Source organism: Mytilus edulis, chromosome 2 (genome assembly GCF_963676685.1).
Source record: "Mytilus edulis chromosome 2, xbMytEdul2.2, whole genome shotgun sequence".
In the NCBI taxonomy this organism is placed as follows: Eukaryota; Metazoa; Mollusca; class Bivalvia; order Mytilida; family Mytilidae; genus Mytilus; species Mytilus edulis.
The window spans coordinates 66,787,300-66,815,180 of NC_092345.1; the positions used below are offsets into that span (position 1 = coordinate 66,787,300).

The 27,881-nt window shown below is 31.8% G+C and overlaps 2 protein-coding genes across 2 annotated transcripts; both read right to left on the reverse strand.

Annotated features, from left to right (window-relative positions):
• Positions 1 to 1,077: 1,077 nt before the first annotated feature.
• LOC139512727 (uncharacterized) lies at positions 1,078 to 13,060 on the reverse strand. Its single transcript, XM_071300593.1, has 3 exons — positions 12,913 to 13,060; positions 2,787 to 2,945; positions 1,078 to 1,511 (listed from the first exon to the last, which is right to left on the reverse strand). The coding sequence occupies exons 1-3, from the start codon at positions 12,986 to 12,988 to the stop codon at positions 1,255 to 1,257; spliced, it is 492 nt and encodes a 163-aa protein (XP_071156694.1). The 5' UTR covers positions 12,989 to 13,060; the 3' UTR covers positions 1,078 to 1,254.
• Positions 13,061 to 15,097: 2,037 nt separating this feature from the next.
• LOC139512728 (carbohydrate sulfotransferase 1-like) lies at positions 15,098 to 19,406 on the reverse strand. Its single transcript, XM_071300594.1, has 3 exons — positions 18,587 to 19,406; positions 17,419 to 17,617; positions 15,098 to 15,982 (listed from the first exon to the last, which is right to left on the reverse strand). The coding sequence occupies exons 1-3, from the start codon at positions 18,633 to 18,635 to the stop codon at positions 15,238 to 15,240; spliced, it is 993 nt and encodes a 330-aa protein (XP_071156695.1). The 5' UTR covers positions 18,636 to 19,406; the 3' UTR covers positions 15,098 to 15,237.
• Positions 19,407 to 27,881: the final 8,475 nt, after the last annotated feature.

The following is a 27,881-nucleotide window of genomic DNA, read 5'->3' on the forward strand; positions in this document are numbered from 1 at the left end:
TTTATAATATATACAGCTATTATATAAATTAATAGACTATAAGACGTATTTCTCAATGCACTTAGTTACGACAAAAAACATGTATTATATACTACCTATCATCTCGGTTTGAGCCTCAGACATCGACACACTTGAGGATTTTGACATAATTCGTACAACCTAACTTATGATATTAAGCTGTATTTTAACCCCAACTAGGATGACTTAGAACGTTTGTGTGTTCATATTCATCTTTAAAATTACATATGATACTAGTTTCCATGCCCATATTACATTGCCGTATGTAAAAGTTTAAAATGAACATCTAGTAATTTAAAACAGATGATAGACAAATGCTGAAATAGGACAATCATTAAAAGATAATAGTTATCAAAGGTACCAGGATTATAATTTAGTACGCCAAAAGCGAGTTTCGTCTACATAATACTCATCAGTGACGCTCATATCAAAATATTTATAAAGCCAAACAAGTACAAAGTTGAAGAGCAACTTTATAAAATATGAAATAAAAAATACAACTCAATTTACAGATCTCAAGGATTTAATATTATCGAATTAGTTGATACACAAAACTTATCATTTTCACAGAAAAAAAGCATATTGGTTTGACGACTATAAAATGTTAATAACTTTCTAAAGTCGCTCAAATCAAAAGAGAGCTATCTGAACTGGAGCAAAACAGTGTTTGAAACGTTTGTAAAGATCAAATTAGCGAACTTTATGTATCGTTAGGCGTCCGCTTAATTCGACTGGAATTGATGGTGGGGATGGACTGCAACTGGGGAATGATGAAATATAGAGTTAGTCAAATATTTGACCTTACAACAGTTCAAATATTTTGGCCTTGAGCATCACTGAAGAGACATTGAATGTCGATATCCTTATGGTGCAGCAAAATTCTTACCGTTTATTCTATTACTACATATCCCAGTCTATAGCATATACACAATTTGAGGCCATACCAATTTAACAGACAAAACAAAATTTACATATTTTTTGTAAATTATCTATATACATGTATCCTGTCTATCAGTTTCTACGCTTTGGTGCTTCAAAAGCCATGAATACCAAGACTCGTTTAGTCAAATAGATTTTATTTTACATGAGATTCTGCTAAGCGCTACGTCGTGGAAATCCAATTGTCAATTCAAAACTGTCTGTGTCTAGTGAAAGGAATGCACATTACTTCCTACAATGTGCTTGGTAACTGCACAAGAATCGAATAAACATTAGTTTTCATTATCGCGGCATCAATCAAACAAAACAAGAGTTTAATACTATTAATACTACACTTGCTAAAATTGTTATTATTGTTGGTAGTGTTTCGGTTGCACCATTCGTATTCTTTGGAGGTTTACTGATATTTCGATTGTTACAAACTGTATTTCCAACACCTGAACACTGATACTGACAAACAATATTGTGAGAATTTTCAGCACAACAGTTGTCACCACAGTCGATAACCTCAGGGTCTCTACATGCTCTGTCAGCAGACCATACTCTGAGTGTGCCTAAATGAAGTAGGAGAAATTTGATGTATAAATAATGGTTTATTGATTTAAGACTTAAAATGTAAAAAAATATTTATCATCGATATTTTTTCGTCATAATTGCATGCAGTTTAATATATGTATCAACCAGTACTTGGAGTTCGGTGTTTTTGCTATTTCACTTTTTTGGTGATAAAACTTTGGAAATATTTGAAACTAAGGAATACATCTCTCGTATGCATAGATGCCTTGTACGGGGTTCACAATACTTTTTGTTCTTTTCAGTTATATCTATTATAAAAATTGACCATTTGTATAATATCTTCTGGATTTTAAAACATTTTGGCATCGATCATCATTGGAGACATTATATGCCAAAATATGCATCTAAAGGAGTCAAATTAATTCCGTTTAATGCTACCATTACAGCCGATTGCATCGAGTGTGTAGACAAGTGTAATATCTTTGGTTAGCTTTCTGGCTAGCTGAACCGTGAAGTCATCATTAGTTAAGGTATGCCACCCTCATAAGAAGTAGCCTAGTCCTACAGACAGATACATCGGTTATATGTCGAACTAGTCTACTCTTAAAGGAGGGTAGTTTATCTAACCTAATAATGACTTCACGGTTCAGCTAGCAAGCAAGCTAAAAAAATATATTACCTATGCCTACACACTCAATACAATCGGCTATAAATCGAGTTTAATGTATGCTTCCTACTTTCATCATTTCTTAGTGCAATAGATTAGTAGGAAGAATCTTCCACAGGGGGGCACATAAGCTCATAATTTTTTTCTGGGTTCGTGTTGCTTAATCCTCTCTGTGAACTGTTTCGTCGGCTTTATTTTTATCCTTTCGAAGTTTTTCTTTATAGACATGATATTGTTTGTTTTATACTTTAATCATGAAATATTATAAAGGATTTCGGTGCTGAATTTTTCCTGAAATGTTTAAAATGTGTTCGTTGCATTGGCGTGTGGGTTTGGGTTTTTTGTTCACTTCAGTGCTTCTGTTGTTTCGTTGTTTTACTCTTATAGTTGTGTAACCCTCAGTTTTAGTTTGTAACCCGGATTTGTTTTTATCTCAATCGATTTATGACTTTCAAACAGCGTTATACTACAGTACTGTTGGCTTTATTTATTTGATGTTTTTTTTTCTTTATATTTTGTTTTTCCTCGACATTTTCTTGTATTTATCTGATTTCAGATTCAATTTTTGCATTTTTTTTTTTTTATGTTTTTTTGTTGTTTGTTTTGTTTTATTGCACGAAGCCAATTTAAGTAAAGCGTCACATACCTAGTTCGTAAATAACTTTAGTGATACAAAGTCCATTTGGACATTGTATTATTGGAGTACCCATCGTGACGTTCCATGGCTCAGTTATACAATCATAGTGAAGCATGGGGTTTCCAGTTATTGAATAAGAACAAGAATAGCACTGTAAAGCTTCAATTTCTGAAAAAAAACATAAATATATATAAAGGGAATAATAGAATTTTGCATATGCAAATGTAATAAAATTGAGAATGGAAATGGGGAATGTGTCAAAGAGACAACAACCCGACCAAATAAAAAACAAAAAACAACAGCAGAGGGTCACCAACAGGTCTTCAATGTAGCGAGAAATTCCCGCACCTGGAGGCGTCCTTCAGCTGGCCCCTAAACAAATATATACTAGTCCAGTGATAATGAACGCCATACTAATTTCCAAATTGTACACAAGAAACTAAAATTAAAATAATACAAGACTAACAAAGGCCAGAGGCTCCTGACTTGGGACAGGCGCAAAAATGAGGCGGGGTTAAACATGTTTGTGAGATCTCAACCCTCCCCCTATACCTCTAACCAATGTAGTAAAGTAAACGCATAACAATACGCACATTAAAATTCAGTTCAAGAGAAATCCGAGTTTAATGTCAGAAGATGTAACCAAAGAAAATAAACAAAATGACAATAATACATAAATAACTACAGACTACTAGCAGTTAACTGACATGCCAGCTCCAGACTTCAATTAAACTGACTGAAAGATTATGATTTCATCATATGAACATCAGGCACAATCCTTCCCGTTAGGGGTTTATTATCATACCATCATAACATATATGAGAAGAAGATAACCCGTGTCATGCCAACAACTGTTTTTAGAATAAATGTGTTTAGTTCCGATGCAAAGACCTTATCAGTGACTCAATATTAACGCCAAAATATGCAATCTTTAATGACTTGACAACAGTATCGTAATTATATCCCTTCTTAATAAGTCTATTCAAAGGTTTTGTAAGTTTCTGATGTGAATACTGACACCTTTGTGCTTTATAAAGAATATTACCATAAAAAATTGGATGTGAAATACCTGAACGTATTAGAAGTTTGCATGTTGAGCTATATTTACGAATGATGATAAAATTTAGTAAATGTTTTGACTAGTTTGTGATATCGAAAACCCTGGTGTAATAATTTTTCAGTAATACATAAATTTCTCTCGTTAAAATCTAAAACATTGTTACATACACGAGCGAATCGTACAAGTTGATATATATAAACACCGTAAGATGGTGACAAGGGAACGTCACCATCTAAAAACGGATAATTAACGATAGGAAATGAAAAATCATCCCTTTTATCATAAATTTTAGTATTCAGCTTTCCATTAGTGATATAGATATCAAGATCGAGAAAAGGGCAGTGGTCAGTGTTAGTATTAGCTTTATTTAAAGTAAGTTCAACAGGATAAATTTCATTAATATACATACTGAAGTCGTCATTATTGAGAGCCAAAATATCATCCAAATATCTAAAAGTATTATTAAATTTGTTTATCAGATGTTGTTTCGATGGGTCTTTGCTTATTTTTGTCATAAATTGTAGCTCATAACAATACAAAAACAGGTCCGCAATAAGTGGTGCACAGTTAGTCCCCATTGGAATTCCGATAATCTGACGATATACGGAATCCCCAAAGCGTAAAAAATCAAGGGCATATATAGTATCAAAGCATGTCCAATTAACATAGTTTTTTTGTTTATTGCTATTAAAAAATGACCTAAAAGAGTTTGAACATATATATTCACATTCTGATTTTTTGAATGCCCATTTAATGTGAATGTGAGGCAATGTGGTATACAGGGTAGAAAAATCAAAACTTTGAACAGATTCAAAATCACCAATATAAGCATGCAATGTATCAAGTACTTCCAACGAGTTCTTGACACTCCAAAAGTAATTTATTCCACTATTTTCGAAGGCCTTATTTGAACAATTTATTATCAGGTTTTTAATTGTACCAAGTGTGCTGGTAAGAAGAATAGACAATTTAGTAGTTGAACAATGGCTTGAAGACGAAATAAATCTATATTTGTAAGGGGTTTTGTGTAGCTTCGGAAGCCAATACATAGTTGGGACTTTCATTGTATTTGGCTCTGCTTGTAAAGCGGTGGCTAAAAGTTTATGTTTGTTACAGATTACGTTTTCTGAAAATGGAGTCAGTTGGAATGTTGGTGAATTGGTGATTTCCTTTTTCAGAACCTCAATGTAAAATTTACGTCAAACAATAATAATATTATTAGCAGCTTTATCTGCCGGGACAAAAACAAATTCCTTGGCTAGTTCTTTTAGTTTATGTTTGATGCGAGAAATAGGTTTATTGTAGTTATTGTTTATAGTAAAATGTTCTTTAAAATGTTGAATACGTATATCAACTATCTTCATTACTGAATTAAAAAAAGAGTCCAAAGATTTTTTGTCAGCTTTTTCCCGTTTTATCCATTTCATACAGTAAGTATGGAGTGAGTCGTGGATGATATTACGACACTCATTCCAATTAATAATTGACGGGGGACGATATTTAGGTCCTTTACTGAGGAATGATTTTAACTCTCGGTCTTGAACGATGTTAAGATCTCCTGTTATAACATGGGAAATGGGTCCATAAATATATTCAGAATTACTGCAATTACATGAAGTAGGTGTATTTTCACTGATATTAACATCTTTACACAATCGACTATAATTAAACACAAATTTCCGGGTAGATTTCTTGTAAATATAACAAATGAGAGGTAGCTCAGTATTGTCAAAATATCCAGGAATTTGTTCTTTAACAGAATGGTCGTTAAATATACCGGCAATATTTACAAAATCAAAGCCTTTATTGACATACTTAATTTTAATAAAATGTTTTTATGATCTTCAGGGCGATCAATTTTGGGAAATAATTTAGAATAACAATATGCCATAATAATTTGAACAATTTCATACTTAGGACTGCTATATGAAATTGTGTTGCAATCCTCCAAAATTTTATTTAACTTATTAACCGGTAACGTACAGAGTTTTGTTAACAGATAATGTCTGCCGTTGTTTTTTGAAATAGAAATTAGGTCCGAAATATTGGTATGATTGTCCCGAAATTTTCTTTGATTGCGATTTGTTCTACGACCGTGAGAACGTTTTTTACGAACAGTTTTAGAAACTATATCCAAAATGTTAACGGAGTTGGTTCTAAATATATTACCAATTCCCATGATATTATCATTTAGACCGAGAGGGTAAACTGTCTGTAATTTTTTAATCCAATTTAATTCAATTATTTTCCGTGATCGTACAAACTTTGAATGCGATTCACAAGGCTGCTTATTTACTACTTCTAAAGGTTGAACTGCTAAATATTTAAAAGGATGGTTGTGCTTCTTAAGGTGTTGGTAAATGATACTTTTGAATTTATTGGGTCTTTTAAAACGATACAGATGTTCTTGAGTGCGTTTAGATAAATATCGTCCAGTTTCTCCTACGTACTGAATACCACACCCCGGTTTGTTTCATGTGAGTAAATAAATAATACTGTTTGTTTTTCAAGTTATATCAGTTTCAAAATTTAAAGAAAATGTGCGACCATTAAACGTGGACCTTACCGTATTGTTGGTGGAAAGACGGGGACATGTAAGTCATTTTTTGGCATGACACTTATCGATAGAAGGGTAACCACGATTTTTATTGTTAAAAATGTTAGCGATGGTAGTATTTTTAGATAACCGATTTTGAAGATTGAGACGTGTGGATACCCTTTGAACAAGTTTAGTATTTAGTAATTTAGTAATTTTCCATTTCTAAGAATTTCAAACATTAACTATCTTCATATGTACATATTTGTTATTAACCAAACATATTTATTTACGAAACGTATTGAAATAAATATTTATTAGTACAATATATATATCAAGATATAGATATGATAAAGCAGCTGCATCTATCTTATGGTATACATATTTGAGAGTAATGATACATCAAAATGTAAAATGCTAACTAAAAGTGGTAAACTTAACTTTTTAAAGACATATGCATATAGTATTCCAAATTAGATGGCGCAGATGGCGCAGATGGCGCGGAAACACAGTTATTTTGTAGTGTATTTCTTTTAGACTATATATTCGAGTTAAAAACAAATGCACTTGCTTCATCTCCAAAAGATGTTTACAGTGTAGTGAACTAATATTGGGACACACAACATTAAAATCATACAAAAATGTACTAGCTTTAACTCTAAATATTGCCAATTCTTCGTTATAGGGATCTAAAATCCAGTTTGACTGCTCCAGATATACTAATGTTTGACCTTTTTTAACTGGACCAAATTATTCACTTTTAAAAAAATTCAGCACCGAATAATTCGAACATGTAATTTTATCCCCTTATAATATTTCACGATTAAATTATAAAGGCATGAATTTGGAAAGTGTACACATATAAATGTAACTATAAATGAAGTAATTTAAAATAGATATTTTACTACAGGCTAAACATATTCAAATATTTGATCAGAGTTATCAAACATCGTGATTACAGTTAAGGACCAGTATTTTCACTGATGTTATCCGTTTTGGGGGAAAATATTGTTACGGTAACTTATTTTGGGGGTTATTTTTGTAATTTTAGCAAAACAATCATAAGGTAAAACGCAGAAATAACCTATAGCTAACAGAATATAAAATCCAGCTCATGCTTTAAATTCCTATCTATACAGGGAGATAGTTTCAGCATTTAAATTAAATGATTTAATAAGTTTATATGACCATTTTAGTCAACTAAAATTTTATCAAGTCTCAATATAAAAAACAAAATGGTTAACAACATACTAACTACCGGGCTAATGATATACTTGGATACCAACAGAAAAGGGATCGACTAAGTTGCATTACGGACAAACTGCAAACAAAAGTGTACAATTTAATGAACCAGATCCATGTTATTACGTCGCAGGTTTTGGATATAAAATTAAATGAATATTTCAAATTAGCAGGGAAAGTATGGGTAATAACTGAGACATGTTTTTCCGGTTATAACAAGTATTAATTTTGATAAATCACCGAGTGTCTGATTCTTAGTAAACATATACATGTAACAATAGACGTTCCTTTAACAGTTTAAACTGTATAAAGTCATATGAAACTTCTTATTAAAAATAGAGTTGAATATGTTTTATATACTTTAATGGGAGTTTTTACTATAAAACCACTTTTGTACGTCGATTTTCTTTTAGAATAAAATTTACTATTTGATTTCGTTCAAATCCTAGAACAAAAAGAGTTTTCTTAATTTTTTTTAATTTTTTACTTTTCTATTCATTATCGAAAATATGACACAGGCCATCAATTAGGAATTCCATATTACACCTAAATATAGATTGTTGTTGGAAATTAATTGAAGCGCATACATATGGAAATCTCATTGTGTTTACATTTTAACAGAAAATTTCAAAAAGTTTTTATCCAATTTTCCTCTAATTTTCAAATGCCGTATATTTGAAATTATCGGATAAATTTTTGATTATTGAAATTCTAACTCCAAATGATATTTCTCAAACCTTTTTGTTTAAGATTTATCCAAAATGTTCTTCTTCTTTTGAATAAAAAAGGGCAATGATATTCCTTTTATAAGATAAGATAAGATAAGATATTTTATTTTCCAATTATGGGCCCCAAAGGGCATAAACATTACAACATCAATAATTTTTTCATAATACAATACAAACAATGAGATAAAAAAAAAAAAAAAAGTTAAACGAGAACTATTTAAGTTCTTAAAGAATACGTAGATAAAGAATCTATAGTATGTTTTTTTTTTTAATACTAATGCATTTTATTGCAAGTGTGGTTGATATAGATAACAAACAAGTAGCCCAAAAAGAAAAAAAGAAAAATAGATATCCACATATGTATAGTACACAAAAAGTTGGATCAATTAAATATATAATAATTAGCCAAAAAGAAAGTAGAAATTAAACATGTCCATGACTCATCCTGTGTCAGCAGCAAATAGGAAAGCATTATGGTTTTCTAAAGGCAGCTGACACCAGGGGGCGATACCTTATGGGCCATAGGCATGTAAAATGTGTGTAAATGTCTCTTTCCTACCTGTATCAAAAGCAAACAAGGAAGCATCATAGGTAACTTGAATGCAGTTGATACCAGGGGACGATGCCTCAAGGATATAAGAGAACATTTGAATAAATAATATATCTTAACAATTATTTTTTTTTATAGATATAGATACTGTTCATACAAAAATATTGATATCAGATGAGACAATCCTGACATTATAATACCACACAAAATGTAAGACGACAGACAGACAAACAGTAATTGATATAGGGCACCACCAATTAGTCGGTGCGGTCTTATAGTAAAAGGCTAACAGTAATATTACTTAAGAATTGAATGCTCTTTTTTGTAAATTTATTGGGGTGTAAAAGCGTTGACCGAAGTACATTTTGTATGAAGCGCGGAAGCGCTTCATACTTAAAATGTGGGCACGGTCAACGCTTTTACAACCCTATAAAGTTACAAAAAAAAGCATTCAATACTTATAATTACATTTTTACCTATAGGATCATGAAAACACGCTTTTTATCAAGTTTTTATTTCATTTACCTGTGCACTTTATTGTGGGACCTCGTGTCATCATGAATGAGAAGTTTTATTGAGAGATACAACTGCTTAAGGAATAACACATGATGTGCCGTTAGCCAATCAGAATAACGTATTGTAATGAAACATACATCTAATGTAATTATAAACAAAGGTGAACCGGAAGAAGTCATATAATTTCAGTCTTTTGCTGTAAGCCTACCAATTACATTTATTAATTTTCATTTGCAATAATTTGTACAATGACAATTAAGCGACATCAGATCTTTGACGATCCTTTTCACGATCACAACAAAGTGGTACCCGATCTTTCACGATCCTCAATTTAAATAGAAATATTCAAATGTTGTCCACATGTTTGATTGGGCTATTACAAAATACAAGAGATATTTGTTTTTATGTTTAATGTCATTTAATTGTTGTAGAGCATTCTGTCTTTTTATTTTTATTTTTGTAAAAACGAAGATCTTTTTCAGATCACTTTTACCTGTGACATCATTTTTTAGCGTAGCGTTATTCTGTAGGTGACAATGCAAGGTTATTTTGTACTGTTTTGTGTGCTTTAGTTTTTTGTTTTACGCGTTTATTTTTATTCTGTGGTAAGCCACCACCTCGGTGTTGACATGAACATCAATTATATGGTCATTTTTATAATTCCACTGTTTCCAAAAGTAAGAATTATTCTAAATACCAAGGATTTCATTTGCTTATCCCAGGCGCATGATGCAGCTAAGTTCACACGTAATTCGAATTCGATTCGCATTAACTAATTCGAATTAGTTTAATTCGCATTCGAAACGTTTAACGTCAAAGTTCTAATTCAAATTGGAATGCGCGTCAAATTCACTTTACTGTCCTAACGACGTTAATTTTTAATTCGGATTAACATAAACGTATTTCAAATGCGAGTTAGTTAAAAAGAAGAGTGTGTGAACGCGATTAGCGAATTCAATTAGCATTCGATTCTAATTCAATTCGAATTAAAGGTACGTGTGATAACCCTTAGTCGTATTTGGAACCACTAATTTTTAGAATTTTGGGTCACCGATGATCTTCAGCTTTGTACTTGTTTTGCTTTCTTTACTATTTTAGTCTGAGCGTCACTGGTGAGTCTTATGCAGACGAAACGCACGTATGGTGTATTAAATTATAAGCCTGTTAGCTTTGATAACTAATAGCATGTCTAAATGTCCTATTGTAATGCTTATAATTTGTGTATTTCTTTATCCTGAATGTTCTTGCATTTATTGTACTGTAGTCCTGTCATGTAATGTTGTCATTTTAATGTTATATTTAACATTGCCATAAAAGCGCGAGGTTTGGATAGCCGCAAAACAAGGTTCAAACCAACGGTTTTTTTTTTCTAAAAATGTCCTCTACCAAGTCATGAAAAAGGCCATTGTTATATCATAGTTCGTTTCTGTGTGTGTTACATTTCAGTGTTGTGTCGTAGTTCTCCTCTTATATTTGACGTGTTTCCCTCAGTTTTAGTTTGTAACCCGGATTTGGTTTTTAACTCAGTCTATTTATGAATTTCGAACAGCGGTATACTACTGTTGCGTTTATTAAGCTCTGATTTTCTCAGATACTGATTATACAGTTGAACCATTTTGACAGACATTTTTTTTCAAATTTGTCCTTATAATTCAATAAACTAGATTATCTACAATGAACTTGCATGTGTCTTCTTGATAAGATTTCCTGCACGATATCATTATATTAAAAGATCAAGATTTATATTTTGAACTCTAATCTGTCCTTGCATTTTAGATATCAAAATTGTATATAAATAAGTAAATAAATAAAAATGAGAGTGTATATAGAAGAATCATGAACGATATTGTCCTCGATCAAAACGTATATTTTGTTACTTAAAAATAATCAGTGCCTGAGGTCTAATATTTTAGCAACTGCATGGTGAACACCTTTTTTGTGCAGATGCTGATAAAGATATATGATATCTTTTTATAAAACTACAACTGTTTTAATGGCAATGCTTATCAGGGTTTTAATGTTTAGTTTTAAATTTAAACAAAACTCCTGCTTTTTACCCCCTTGTTTTAACTGCGGTACATGTATAGTACTGCTTTATTTGCTGATTTATTATGTGTAACTCTTTTAATATTGATTAGATTGATATCTATCTATGAAATTTAAGTTTTTTTTTACATTTTTCATTTTGATATCGTTTTTGAAAACATGTCTTTTGATGTCTTACATTTTATAAATCTTCAGCATAAACTGTGATCCATTACTATCTGTCTTTCGAAATAGTAGGCCTATTCATATATTATTGTTAAAATTGAAACATTTATACTTGTTTTTGTGTTTTATTAAAAATGTCTAATATCTTAATTTACATATTACTAATTTAACAAAAAATCAATGTGCATAACTTATTTCATCGCCGGACACAAAGTTGTCTCATGCCAATAAAATATTTATATAATTTCCCCGGGCCGCTATTTTTTTCCCCGGGCGCTATTTTTCTTCCCCGGGCGCTTTTTCTTTTCCACGGGCGCTATTTTTTCTTCCTCGGACGCTTTTTCTTTTCCCCGCGCGCTTTTTCTTCACCCAGGCGCTCCCGGGCGCATTTTAGTAGGACCCGAGATTATAGTGAACTTAATCACATTGGGAATATTGAAAGTTTGAATCTACAAAATAACATGTTTGTGTTTATTTCGCCAATAATTATATGGATTAAACAGCAAAGAGACAACTTGTAGTTGTTCCTTACTAAGAACCCCTTCGCGCATGTCCTGCTTACTAGTGTAGCTGAATTGAAATTAAAAAAAAATATCCGAATGGCATGCCATGTATTTGTACATGATGTTTGATTATTTTTTATTCAAGGACGTCGTGTTGTTTTAAATCGGTTCCTTTGTGTTCTCGTATACTTACAATCTTTCGGTACTAGAGGACTAGATCAAATATTTAAATGTTTAAACTATAATTGACAATTTTCTCTTTCGATGTGTTAAAATATCATGTTCTGTTTGTCAAGTAATAGTTTACTATAGTGATAATCCTAGTTGCGCCTAACAAATAAGACATCATTTTAATTGGGATAGGAAAACAAATGAACCTTAACAAATTCCTTCCATTTATCATCTTTGTCAACTCGTGTGGTATTGAATATGACCAGGGGGACTTGTTTATTTTATATATGGAAACTACATATTATTAATTTTTGGTGGCGTCGAGTCCATCATCTTATTGTAAATTGAATTACATAACTGTTTCAGTTAATTCTTGTTAACAAAACGGCCATTTCAACCCTCTATGAAGATATATACTAAGACTGAATAAACTAAAGAACGACAAGAATTTGATGTATAACGGTCGCGGCGAAGTGCATCATTGAATTTGTTTAGAAAAGAAGAAAATAAATAAATTTACACTTACAAATAATTAATTATGTAAAAGGTGTTTCGTGCATATACATGGTGTTCATTTTTAAAATGATTTATTTCATCCATCACATTACACTTTCTTACCTGTAAAATGACAAATAAGTAAAAGACAGCCTGTTAAGAATTTCATAATCGTAAAAGATTTGTTGAATAGATCCATAATAATGCTTTAAGTGAAAATGTCGTATTCCGGAAATGATGGTCCTTGATGATTAACGAATCAAAACAAAGTTAACACAGGTACGCCACATTTCACCTGTAGTCATCATATACTTGTTAGGTTTTTTTTTTATTTTGATGAGAGACAATTGATTGTTAATCTGACTTATGATCAATGATAACATGTAAATTGTCGTATCATTCACAAGCGCTTGGGACATGGAACTATTTGTCTTTTCTCTCTTTTTTTGGCATTTTTTTTTAATTCAAATGTCTATAATAATTCAACATTCCTTTTCCTATGTTTTTTGTTGTTGCTTTTATCCAAGGTGAGAATCAAGATTGTTCATTTTCATTGCCAATCATACGCATGCCATGATTACTACTGTAGAATAAAGGATGTTATACCGGCGTCACACGTTGACGTATATGCCGACGTTCATCAGACGCACAGAGAAAATTGGGTAAGTCCGTATACGTTAGGTGCACGCAAGAAGCACGCTTTAAGGTAGATCACAAGTATATATTTTTTGAGACAGAATTTTTTCATAATTTGCCAAAATGAAGATTTTATTATGCTCTTTTCAAAAATTTAATAAAAAGTATGGGTCACCGTGCTATTTTTTTAGGTATGGGTCGTTGAAAATTGCCAAAATTTGGTTAGTTTGTTCATGAAAAAACAAATTAGTGTGCATAAAAAAAATTCTATGAGATAGAATTTTGAAATAAATTGTGAGAAGAAAGGTTTCATAATATGTTTTAAGAAAATAAAAAGAAAACATGGTGTCACCGAACTTGTTTTCTTGCTACAAGTAAAAATAAAAAAATTCCCTATTAGCCCAGTATAAATTTTGTACTAAAAGAGTTATATGGTTAATTATAGTTTTCCCTAAGCCTAAGCCTAACCCTAACCCTAACCCTAATTATTCAAAATATTTTAACAAATATCAATTTTTTTGGTATAAAAATTGTTTTTTTCAAATGAGCCATTTAATCCCCTTAAATGGCTCATTTGAAAAAAACAATTTTTATACCAAAAAAATTGATATTTGTTAAAATATTTTGAATAATTAGGGTTAGGGTTAGGGTTAGGCTTAGGCTTAGGGAAAACTATAATTAACCATATATAAGAATAATTCGAAGTGGTATGATTAACAAGGAGACAACTATCCACGAAAGACTGAAAGTGCAATTGAAGTGAATGTAAGCAAAAATTGGCAACGTACAGCCTTCTAAACTGGAACAGAGGTGTAACAGTAGAATTGTTTGATCAGATTTGATCACGTTTTGAAAATAACAAACAAAAATGATTTGAAGATATGTTTTAATACAATTCCAATAGACTATTACTGTTTGACATTGATTTGAAATTATGGAGCGGCCAGTCAATGATTGCGACGTATTTTTGCGTATTTCCCCTGAAAGTTTTAGTACTTGCTGAAATGAGCTTTCATCAGTAATGAAATACACATTTCTACCATTTTGAATAGCTTTGTACAGTGATATCGCAGTATATATGAACGGTTCTAAACAAAAATAACCTATAAAGACAACGATCCATAGCAAAAATCGAAGTTTAGTTTGTAAACATCTGTAAATAACATTCTTTTATAACAACAGGTTCTCGTTAGATGTGACAATTGTAAATAGTCATTGTGTATAAATTACTTGTAAATATCGCGAAACAAAGACTATGTGTAACACACACTTGGTTAAACTTTAAATAAGCATTGTATGACTAATGTTGACTTGGAAACTAAATGTGACCGTTTAATGATTTTGTGGTTGTATAAATTCACAATGGGTGTTTATGATATATTACAATATGCAATGCTGTAAGGAGTCCATAAACTTTGTTTTTATAAACTTTGAATTTGAAGATAATATTTGGTCGTTCTGTCTACCAACTTCGCTTTGATACGCAGCAAGGTCCGGAATGCACCGTTATTCAAACCTGCGATGTAAACCATTAAATAATAATTTGTTCTTAATATGTCATTGTAATTTTAAAATCACATGTTTACTCATTTGTAACAACAATATACAAGACATTCAAACAAATTAACACCTCCAAAGAAGGAAAATCAACAATAGGGAAAGAAACCTGAAATATCTACAGATTTGTTTTATTATTAAAGAAAACAGGCACATTATTATACTGGTATCAAGTTTAATTAAGAGCGATGAGACCAATTATTAAAATAGATCTGTTAAAAAAATAAATCAAATTATATATGTCATATATCAATTTTACTTCTCTATCAAATCATCAAATTCTGTATAGCCAAAGACTTTGTATAAGTTTACGCAAGATTCGTCAACCTTTTTGGCAGTTTCACGTTTAATTTGCGTTAGCCATCGACCTACGGATTCCGTAGAGTTTTGCGACGTAGAATATGGGTTAAAATTTGTAGATTTAACAGAGTTGTGTTCGATCCATTTTACAATATCATTATGAAAGTCACTATCAACAAATTTGAATAATTCCTTTGCCTCAGATACTATATGTCTTGCAAATTTTTCATATCGCACAATGTGTATCCTGTTCTTCATCGTTGATATTTCAATGAAATACATGTCTTTATCCATTCTGTTACAGAGTTCGGTAGATTCCGTCTGTATATTGTGTTCAACAACGAGATTAAGCATAATTCTAGATTGGATTATTGCCCTCGGGTCTCTGACCAGATATACTATTTTCAAATTGGGTAAAGTTGACAGTAATGTTACAGCCAACTCAGTTGTCATTCTTATTGTTTTAACAACTCGAAGTGAAGATTGTTCACATTTGTTTGTCAGTAATTTCAAACATTTTTGGAAATTTTCTGTAGATGTTTCATTTTTTCTGAAACATGTATAAAACTCGGCAGTCTGTCTAGAGCGAAGCATAAAATCGTTCTTGAGTATGTTTGAAGAAATTTGTGAAAAATCACATTCTAGGATGCCCTTCATTATGTTTGACACGCCTTCTACAAAGGGATATCCTTTCACTGATCTACAAAATAGAAAGCGAACTTATCATGCCGTAAAGAATATATTAGTTTGAACAAACTAATTATTAAGAGAAATGTGAATTTGGAATTCTTTAATTGTTTTCTTCTTTTTAATGATAGCAAATGAGTACCTTTTTTAATGTCAAAACAAAACCAAAATTACGAAGAAAAAAATAGTTCATGAGCAAGCTCGGTGCATTATTCTATATCTATATTTCTGTTTTTTTTTCTGATTGCAACGAACCAGAAAAACAATCATTTACCTAATTAATATGGAGTATATGAGTAATGCAACGGTTCGGTCACGTTTGAACTCTTAGTATGTATATATATGCCTGTCCTATGTCAGGAGCCTGTATTTCAGTGGTTGTCGTTTGTTAATTGGTAATTACAAATTTGTTTTTCGTTCATTTGTGTTACGTACATCAATAAGGCCGTTAGTTTTCTCGTTTGGATCGTTTTACAATTGCCTTATCGGGACCTTTTATAGCTGACTATGTGGCATGGACTTTGCTCATTGTGGAAGGCCGTACGGTAACCTATATAGTTGTTAATTTATGTGTCATTTGAGCTCTTGTGAAGAGTTGTCTCATTGGCTATCATACCACGTATTCTTTTTTTTATGTTTAAGATACTGGCAACCCAACTGAATGAACAACCATGATATATATTCCTTAAAAATGATAGCCATAGCAAAGAGGTTTGTTTTTTATACTATAAACACAGATCATTGTGGATAGTTATTGTCAAATTTGTGTTCAAAATTTAAAATGATTAACATGTTTATCATCACCGAGTTTGTGTATTGGTTGTGCCCACCTGATGGTTTTAAGCTATTTCTTTGTCTTTCATATAGGGTTCTATATTAAACTGTGTTCTATAGTGGCGGTAATATTGTATTTTCAAATGATAGTCCAATTTAAAACTGCATTGTGCAGGGTTCTACATGCGTTTTTTTTCCTTCTAAACTTGACCTTTGGGAAAGTGACCTGAGTAACGAGTATTGGTCCAAGTTTATGCTTTATCATAAATATTTCATAAGAAACCTTATCAATGGACAAATTCACTATCATTTGATTCCAAATAATATTGAGACTGATGAGGAAATTATTAACTTGTTATAACATTGTCTATACATTCAAAGAACCGATGGTATAATTGAAGGTATCAAGAACCAGTAGATATATTTTCAATTAAAATCGTGAAGTAGGTTTAGATAAAAGACTCATACTGTAGAGTCCTATACAAAAACTTTATCAACCTATTTCAAATTGTGACGAATCGCATATTCAATGGAAAGTCGCCATCTAAAGATTTACATTTACAAAACTGGACAAATATTGGTCTAGGCAATTATTTCTTGTGTTGTTCCTCCTTTTCCGTTTAAGTTGATTTATATTACCATCTTAGGAATTTACAATACCATTAATATTGTTACCTCATAAGAGATTGTTTATCTGTTATATTTGCTTGTAGAAGACTTCGTAGAGGTTCAAACATGTAAAAGGCCTCGGGATGTTGGTTGAAAAGTTCTCCAGTAAACGACGAACCACTTCTCATCTGCCCTATGAGTAATACCTGCGTCACAGATTTCTTCGAAGGTAACTTTAACTCAGGCGGTTTGGCGTGTATACAAGCTGGGGGAAAAGAAATAATATATAAATCTTTCTTGTCATATAAGCATACAATTATGCTTGTGGAAAATACGAACAAAAACTAAAAGAAAACAAAAATAACCCGATTTGAGTTATTATGATATACCTCTAAAAATCTATATTCATATCTTTCTTACATTCTTAGGCTAAATTTCAGACGAAGTATATAGTTCAAATGAATGATAAACATGTTTCTTTATGAAACAGTCAAGGAGGGACTCTTAACTAGTTTTGTTTATCAAAAGGAACCTGGTTATCAATAATTCAAAAATAAGATATAACTCCACAATTATTAAACCCTATCTAATATTTTCGTGTATGTGAATTGACATTAAATGCGTTTAAAATCTGAAACGCAGTAATTGATGGCCTCCATTTTTTTCAATTTAAAAAAAATCGCCGAAAACTACATTCAATTCATTCTGAACAATTATATATCAAAATCATTTTGCATGAGTTTATTTGTTTGTTTTACCGGCGAATATCTTGGTTAGAAATCCTTAGTTTTAAATAATCGTCTTTTTCAATTTATATATTAGTCCTTACAAAACAAGGAACACTTGCACAGACTGTAACGTATAAATCAGTAAGTTCAGTTTCGTTTGCTAATAGAACGGAAAAACTAAAATCTGTGAAATTATTTGAATTTAGAGCACCGAACAAACTTGAAGGTCGTACGGTGACCTATAGTCGTTAACTTCTATGTCATTTGATCTATGGTGGAGAGTTACATCATTGGCAATTGTACCACTTCTTCTTATTTTTATAGTTGATGAAAGTTTTTTCTACAATAAACTTAAATCCTGCATGCCCGCCATCAAACATACAGATTAACGTCGTAATTTTAATTCCAGACTGTATACCTGAACAGTTTTGCCGGTATGTGGATTTGCATTTAGAAGTATTCAAAATAAACACTTACTAGTATACAACCAATAGAAATATACATACTTATTGAAAAGATGAGTGTGTATCCAAAAAGCAAATTTAAAATAATCATGCTGGATGTCCAAGTTTGATTCCGAATTTCATACTATAGTAATGTTAATGTAACACTGGCCGGTGGTTTTACATGTAGTGGCTGTCAACAATATGGTACCAACCTTAATATTGGTAGAGGATGACAATGCTTTAAACTCCCGTTAAGATCGCGGTAATCCGTATTTTAATGTAAATGTCGACGGTGTCAACGAATAGATAAAACTGCTTCAATTGGTTAACGTTTTTGGAATTTTGCTTGTTTTAAAATGAACTTATAATACTTTTGATTATGTTATCTTCGTCAATGGATAAAACATGTGTTAATTTCAACAGTACCTAAATCACTAACACATCTTACTAAATCTCGAATCAACAAGAACGTCATCAAACCAAAATGATATTTGAATCATGCGAATAATCATCCCAAATGAACTTAATAAACCTTGTTTTCCTATATATCATTTTTATCCCCCAGGAGTTGAAGTGTAAATATTATGATAATAATGCCAAATACCTTTATAATTTGTATTTGGATAAATATCCACGAAGATCGAGCTTTGTAATCTTGCATTGACAATTGTGTTCCCTTCTTTCAAATTTGTAATTGTAAGACAGCTTCTAGGGGGTACGTGGATTTTTGGAAATGAATATACTGACCTGATAAGAGCTGAACACAAGATTTCAAGATTTCAAGATTTTATTGTAAAGCAACGCTCAGACACATAAATGTGTAACATGAGGTACATATATACAATGGTAAACATGATTTATAATACAAAGGTAACATAAAAAAAAACAAAAACAAAAAGCAATATAATTAAAAAAAAAACAAAAAACAACAATAAAAAAAATAAAAGAAAATAAGACAAATTAATATACATATCACAATAGGTTATTCAGCTTTTTGATAAAAGATGCCACCTGTCTATATAAATTGACATTACAGTAAGATAACATTACAGATAATTTCTGTTTACTTGGATGCGTCGTATAATAACTAGGGATATGTTGTTCTCTAAAAGTAACCAGTTGAGGAGACTTGCATATAAAAAGATAGTGAAATTCGTCTCCTACACTTTCTTTACATATGTGACATTTTCTGTCCTCCGCCGGAATATTGTGCCAACGCCCAGTTTCAATGGGAATTTTTATAAAGACGTTCTTTTAACTATCTCAAGGGGACATCCACCTAAATCAATAAAGAATTTTTCTAAGTCATTTAAAAAAATAGAAAAGAGAAAGGGAGATAGATTTTCCCCCTGTCTTACACCAGTTAGACAGGGAAAATATTCTGACTGTTGGTTGTTGTATTTTACACATGATTTAATATTGTTATACATATTAAAAATAACAGTAAATATTTTCCCTTTTATACCACTGTTCTGTAGTTTTTTCCACAGACCACTTCTCCATACAGTGTCGAATGCCTTTCGAAAATCAACAAACGTACAAAATAGTTTTTTTCCAAAAGATTGATAGAGTGATATTAAGGCATGCAATACGAATAAATTATCGGTTGTAGAGAGACCTTTTCGAAATCCAGCTTGGTTGTATGAAATTAAGGAAATTTCATTTGCAAAAAAGGTTAACTTAGAATTAATTATTGATGTAAAGACTTTTCCTAAACAGCTTATTAATGTTATTGCTCTGAAGTTATCAGGATCCATGGTATCTCCTTTGTTTTTAAAAACTGGTCGTATTATACCAATAGTCCAGTGCTCTGGGATTATTCCGGTTTCTAAAACAATGTTAAATATTTTACAGTAAATATGTACCAATGCTGGAGTTGAATGTTTTATATACTCATTTAAAATATTATCTAATCCTGGTGATTTGTTATTCTTTAAATTTTTTATTGCATCAGTTATTTCAGCTTCCGTAATCTCATCGTTCAAAATTGAATCATACAAAGCATCATCACAAATAGAGTTAAAATCAATATCAATAGCATCATCAGCTGCATCGTATTGATATTGTTCAAGACAGAATGATAGCTAATACTCTGCCCGAAAAAATGCAGGAATAAATAGTGCAAAACATATTGCGAAATAAATAAACCATCTTTAGCAACTGGTGAACATTAATAAACTTTCTCAAATATCTCCTACCGCTCCCCTAACTCTAAAATATTAAATATTCGCCACTAAGTGAAATATTCACCACGTTTTTATTGACAACGGCTAATTGTTTTTATGCCAAAAAATATAAGAATTGAAACAGCTCGCAATAAAACATACATGAATGTGTGTAAAAATATCAAGGCATCAAATATGTTATAAAGACGGTTATATCATTTACGAGATTATGTTACCATGCATCTTAACCTTAGAGTCTCCTATGACGCACTGCATGTAAATGCATACAATATGTACATGTAATGTCAATCTGCATTACATTAATTATGTAATAATTTGTCGTCGTTAACATATTTTATGTTATGTGTACCTGGGTGTTTTTCTTGTCAATGATATATATAAGACAAGTAGGGAAAATGTATAAAATCATTAAAGAAAAAGATTATAAATAAATTATTAGATAAACTTGTTTATGCTTGTTTCAACTGGAACCATCTTATGTTTGCCAATGAGACAACACTCCATCAGAAACCATGCAAATGCCAGAGAAGGTTAGCAACTTAATTGAATGTGTACTGCTGACACGTTTGACAATGACACGACGAAGGCTCAATCAACACTACTCTGGAATCTGATTTATAGCAGGAATCGTTTGTTGATGTGGTTCGTAAGTGTTTCTTGTTTCCGAGTCGTTTTTATATAGATTAGACCGTTGGTTTTCTTGTTTGAATGGTTTTACGCTAGTATTTTTTGGGCCCCTTTATAGCATTCTGTTCGGTGTGAGCAAATGCTCGGTGTTGAAGTCCGTACTTTGACCTATAATGGTTTACTTTTATAAATTGTAACTTGCCGATGGAGAGTTGTCTCATTGGCACTCACACCACATCTTTTTATATCTTCAGTAATTTAAAACGTAAATCATTTGCCCCTTAAATATAGTTGTACTTGTACATTATCCTCACATCTATCCATGAACCGTTTCCTGATAAAATCGTACATTCCATATATAGTTGTTTTTATGTGAGCCTTCGAGCAATTAAATAAAGCTAAATAATCAGAAGTATTCATGCATGGATTGTAGGTTGATTTGACCAATTGTCCTATAAACCGAGGATGTTGAGGCTCTAGCTGTTAATATCCATGATTTGTGCATCGTGGCACGCGAAACCGTTCCAATAACTTATAGTGGCCTAGATCTGGACCTCAACGCAAAACTCTACAATAGTGTTTCATTAATTATATGTATAGCTTATGAAAAAGATAGTCAACTGGTAAAATACATACAGATATTGGCTACTGCACGCTCTTAACTCGTTAGCCATATCTTACTTCATTATTCACTCTCTGGATTATTAATATAACATTATATTAGATCATTATTGGTCACTTTATCATTTTCATCAAGGAATCAGTCAGTGTATACATTTTTTTTTATTTCCCTTAGAGTATTGCCAACCCAGTAGTCAGTACTTCTGTGTTGACATGAATTTTCATTGAGATGGTCATCAATGCTCTTCAACTTCGTATACTTTATTTGGCCTATTTAACTTTTTTTATTCGAGCGTCACTAATGAGTCTTTAGTAGATGAATCGCGCGTCTGGCACAAATACAAAATTTCAATCCTGGCACTATTGAGTTTATATACTTTACATTACGAAACACGCTTTGATTTATTGACTTCACACGATATACTATCATATGTTCATCTCCGTTGCACACCATAATTGATCAGGAACTATGTATAGTCTGAAAATTACCGGAAACGTTGCCTTTGCAATGACTGTAGCATCAAGTACACAATCCGAGTTCGAAACCTATCATCTGAGACTTTGTGAAAAAATGAACCAAGGATACGGTCCGTATTGGCAAGGATTTGGCAAGTGTGATCTCCAAAACTCTGGTATGCATGGGGAACTCGTCATAAACTGAGCTTGTATATCTTACGTTGAGTCAGGGACTTTCTATACTATAGAATAGAAAGTCTCTGGTTGAGTACAATATAAATAAAGTAATTACAAACATGCCAAACTCCAAGATAAATACGAAATTAAGAAGTCCATAAAACAAGACAACATCAAATGCTTAACTATATCAAATAACGGAACGAATGAAAAACAACTGTCATACTCGTTATTTGGCACAGGCGTGGTTTTTTTTAATGTGGTGGATTAAAACTTATATATGACAGTTGTTTATAATTCTGTGATAATGACAAAATACATAGTAAGCAACACAAAGAGGCGTAATTAGAGTTGTTTTGTCCCGCTGAGTATTTACATTAGCCCACCTTATACATATGTGTGCTTGGGGAATCTGGGACATTCATAGTAAAGTATAATAGTCCCGGGAGATTTTCTTTTTTGGCAGTAGCTATTTTTTTAGAAACTTGATAATTTTTTATGCTATTTGCCGGCATGATTGAAATATCTTAATTCAAGTCTGCAATATAAAATATTTCAATAGAAATGTAAGTGTTTGTTAAAACTTTCATTGCATCATTAATTTGATAAAATAATTATACAATTTAACCAAATCAAAAAGCACAATTCAAGCAGACGTTGAAACTCATACAGAAAACAGTTTGTTAGTATTGAATGTAAAAAAAGTAGTTTAACTTGGTTATTTTGCCGAATAACTTTGCCTGTGTTTCAAGTGTAAACTGTCTCTGAAATTCTTTGGTCTGTACACAGGCGGAAACCCGGTTGAAACAGAACAAAAGAATCGAAGCTCTTGGTTAGAGAAGGCGATAAATGCTACTTGTAATGTTTACTATAGTAACAAAAAATTTAAAAGTTAATTTAAACAAATAAAATGACAATTTTCTTCTCAATTACGAAGTGTTCTATTTTAAAAACACCATTTGCATAAGGTTTCAATTTATCTATTACATAGCTAAGCAGAACAATTAGATATCAAGTCAACGACATGGGTATCTATCAAGTTGGATGTAGAAAATGCATAACCTCCGATTTTTTTTTGAAAAAATTACCACGGACGGAGAAAATATTAATCTATTAGTTCAGTAATTTTCGTTTCTGCCCTTCCATTATGTGACTCAAGAAAAAATTCTAAAAAATGGGTAACAATTGTATCGAAAAGAGAAAATCGAGTGCACCTTTTTATGTTAGGATGTATTTGAGTTAAAACTTTTGTCTTGAAAACGTACAAAGCAAGAATATTTGATACATCATCTCGCTCCAGATTATAATATTTCTATATATTAAAGCTACAGGTTGACTTTATAACATAAAAAAAATCACAGCACTGAAAGATGAAATATATGGGTCAAGTGAAATACCTATCTAATGAATCATAAAAACAGAGTAGGTGTGTTCGAATAGCTATTTTTTTTTTACTAAAAGTACTTGACGACAGTCTTTCAAGTTGGATGATGAAAATGCATATCTTCGAAAAAAAATCCATTTTTTGTGTGTGATAACTAAGGTTTATAGTCTTCAACCACTAAAAAAGTCTAGTCTGCCTTTCCACGAAATATTTAATTAGATTTTTTTTAAATGTTTATGAAATTTTTTAAATTCCACCGGAAAACCGATTAGACAATAGTTTTAAGATGAATCAATGCAGACAAGATCATTATAACTGATGCTCATTAGCAAGTAGATCTATTTGTCTTTTATAATAATTAATTATACAACTGATATATAAGGGTCGTAATGGTGCTATGCGGATAAACTTATCGGGTTCCAAGAGCAAAATTGGCAGCGCGTCATCCCTACAATGGCTTCCATTTCTACGATTGTGAAAATAACTGGCGTAATGGGGAGATAATTTTGACGAAGTAGATTCCTGACTGTACAGAGTAAATCCGATATACTTTCGGATTTAAAAAAAAAAGTGCTACCTTTGTAATCGTTTAAACACTACACAGGACAGACAGCAACATCGGAATGAGGCCTAAGAAAAGTTAGCGAAGGCTGAGAAATACATGGGCAGGCTTTAAAATTTTAAAAATCATATAAAAATGATGGAAGCCAGCTCCGAGTATCCACTTGCGTCTTTAAACGCAATTTGATAGTTGGGGCTGACTCTATAGTCAGACTGTTTCCGTTACAATTTTTTTCTCGAAATTTACAAGCAAACGACTGACTAGGTATTATTCAAACGACAGAAAAAGACTGAAAAAAGCTAGATCTTGAAATCATTTAGATTTTATATTCATGTTAATTTACGCTTGCATGGGTATTCTGTGGTAGTGGTTTTTTTGTTGTTGTGTGTTTTGAGTCGGAAATAATGTACATGTACAAGTTGGGAGACAAAACGAATTTGCCTTTTGGGGCCCTGAGGTGAGACATACTAGGAGTCGGGGGGGGGGGGGGGGGACCCGAGGAGTTTCAAGGTCTTAAAATGAGTTTTTAGAAAAAGTGAATAAATATACAATATATGTACATTGTCGGAAAATATAATAATGTATTTGTGCGAGCCTTAAAAAAAAAGCTTAAACCTTTCCGCTTGTTTGGTAGTACTAAGTAAGTACAAATACATTTTATATATCTGACAATGTACATAAATTGTTATATTGTTTATCCTACAATTTTTACCCCCTCCCTTTTTTACCCCTAGGATGACTGGGGAATAGAAATATGGTCACTTGGTCTTCTTCCGACCGGCAGTAAAATGCTTGCCAAAGTGGGTCGTCCGTTTGGCTGTGCGAGTGTATCAAATTTGCAGCCACGTTCGGGTCAGAATTGGGACATTAAATTCGATGCCTCGTGTAAAGAGCGTGCAATGCACGCTCTTTAAACATTAAGAACCCTTGTAACAATTCTTTGAGGGGTCCATAGGTAGCCTGACTGTTGCAAGACAAAATGTCTGTTCCTATCTAATATACCCTCATTTCCCAGTGTCTGACAGTCAAAATTTCTCCGACCATCATCCCGGATGCCATCTTTAACAAAACATGCCTATTGTATTTATTGTTAACTTGTTATCGTCCTGAACATGCGTAAAATATTTGCCACTGGGAGTTAAGAAACCAATAATCAATCAATCAATCCTACAAATTACACCCGTCACTCGAAAATTTAGTTGTTAAAATTTAATCATTGCCTCTAATTTTTCAAATAAATCGGCAAGGCAGACCGCGAAGAGGATAAAAAATAAACAGTTACGCAAAACGAAATATCTACGTTACCGCTTGCTCATTATGGAAGTGGGGTAACGTGAGACGTTATTTGTAAAAGTACAAGTACAAATAAAACAAAAAATATTTTTGTAAATGTTATTTGTACAAATGTTGGCTCATAGAATGATAAATGGAGATATGCAATATGCAATTTATAAAATAGCAACATCTTGGCATTTATAACTACATCAAAACCAAAGACATCAAGAAAATCGTGACTAATGCAAATAGGACGAATATCTTGTTTCTTCTAATGTGTCGTTTTAGTAAACGTTGGTCCCCTAAGTTGGAAAGTATGTGTACTTTAATTATCACAGGAACATATTTGTTTTACTTTAAGTCTCAAAACTTTTGTTCTTCTGGAGAAAATTCAAACTGTAATGAAATAAGGAGAGGTCGAAAATTGCCAATTAATCAACTTTCAACCAAAGACGAAATGACGGAAATATAAGCTTGCTTACATAGGTACTACATTTTAGATCTCCAAATTACCAATTCCATTATATAACTGCATTTTCAAAAATATGTACTATTGTCACCAAATTCCTAGTAGAGCACGTATCATCATATTGTTAAACCCGTGTCCGTTTGACCCTCAATCCCGTACTATAGGTAGTATATAGGGTTTAAACGACTTATTATTTAAGACTACAGTCTTTTTGCTTCTGCTTCTAAACTATGTACCTGGTGTTACTACTCATATTTAAGGTAAGCATCTCGTCTGGTTTTTCTTTTTAATTTGTTCATAACAGGTTGCTGGATTGGGTATTTTGAGAAAATATGAATGCACGCAGGGTATAGACTCCGGCTTACATCTTCTACCTTCATATTTCGCAGTTTGTTTTACTTATATAAAGAATGCATATGTCATCTCAAGATCAGTTTGTGCAATTTTGCATACAGTTTGGAAGGTTTGTCCGACTTGCTGAGCAAAAACTCACACATTTACACCACGCAGAGTACACTATATATACTAATGTATGTACCAAGTCAAGAATATGACGGCTGTTTATCCTCCTTATGATTTCGTCATTTGACAAGGGACTTTTTCGTTTTAAATTTTTCTTGGAATTTTGTTATTTTATTTTTTAGAACGTGTATTTTTCATACATGTGATGGAGTGTGAATCTCAGATCAGGAGATTTGGAAATTTTGGTCAGTAGATTAGGACTCAGATCAGGAGGTTTTTTATCGACATAAATTTTGTTGTAAATGTAACCGTATGATGTAGAAATTGTGTTTTTTCTTCAAATTTCCATCAAATTGTAATATGTTTATAGTACCCTTATTGCCTTTCTATTTGAATGGAAAAAAAATATTAAGAAGAATCTGTTTCTTGTTTTGTTATGTTTTTGATAATTGATTGTTCACTGCTTGCAAATAAATCATTATATGTATTTATCTTATCTGTACAGATTTGTGTTCATGTCTCCATCTCCTTATCATTGGTAACTGTATAGACAAATAAGAAAGAAATATGCTATACATGTATATTTGCAACATGATAAATTAATTAAAAAATAACAAACACATACAATAGTAATAAATGCATGGCTTTTAAGCATTATGAAAGTCATATCTCGAGAAAACTTTTAAAAGACTCAAACAGTGTAAAGTGTTTTGCTATCTTTAGCTTTAACAATAAAAATTTTATCAGGATCATTATGTCCCTACATAATTTTCACAACTAACCGAATGTTTAACCTATTTTGACTGGTGCATAAAATTTGTCTTTTATAAACAACTGTTTTCAAAATTGCATTGTATTGTCCCGAACATACATGAACTATTTGCCACTGGACGTTTGAGAAAAATGGAACAGGCAAAACAACAAATTCGCTTTATTGCCAGTAAAATTGCAATGTCTATAGAAATATGGTAGCTTGCTGGTTTTAATTAAGTTTTTTAATCAGAGCCGACAAAACAGCATATTTTCTATTTGGGCTTTTTTTTTGCCGTCCTCCTTTTTCCAAAATCCGTAATAATTCTACATTTGTACATAAAAATAGTAAAACAACATTCGTACACCAGTTTATTACACCCCCT

Coding starts and splice junctions, on each gene's coding strand:
- LOC139512727 (XM_071300593.1), bottom strand. CDS start 12,988: ATGGATCTATTCAACAAATCTTTTACGATTATGAAATTCTTAACAGGC. Junction 2,946..12,912: donor ACTTATTTGTCATTTTACAG/GTAAGAAAGTGT, acceptor GTTTTTTTTCAG/AAATTGAAGCTTTACAGTGC. Junction 1,512..2,786: donor TAAAGTTATTTACGAACTAG/GTATGTGACGCT, acceptor TACTTCATTTAG/GCACACTCAGAGTATGGTCT.
- LOC139512728 (XM_071300594.1), bottom strand. CDS start 18,635: ATGATTATTTTAAATTTGCTTTTTGGATACACACTCATCTTTTCAATA. Junction 17,618..18,586: donor CACACTCATCTTTTCAATAA/GTATGTATATTT, acceptor CTTTTCCCCCAG/CTTGTATACACGCCAAACCG. Junction 15,983..17,418: donor GATAAACAATCTCTTATGAG/GTAACAATATTA, acceptor TCTATTTTGTAG/ATCAGTGAAAGGATATCCCT.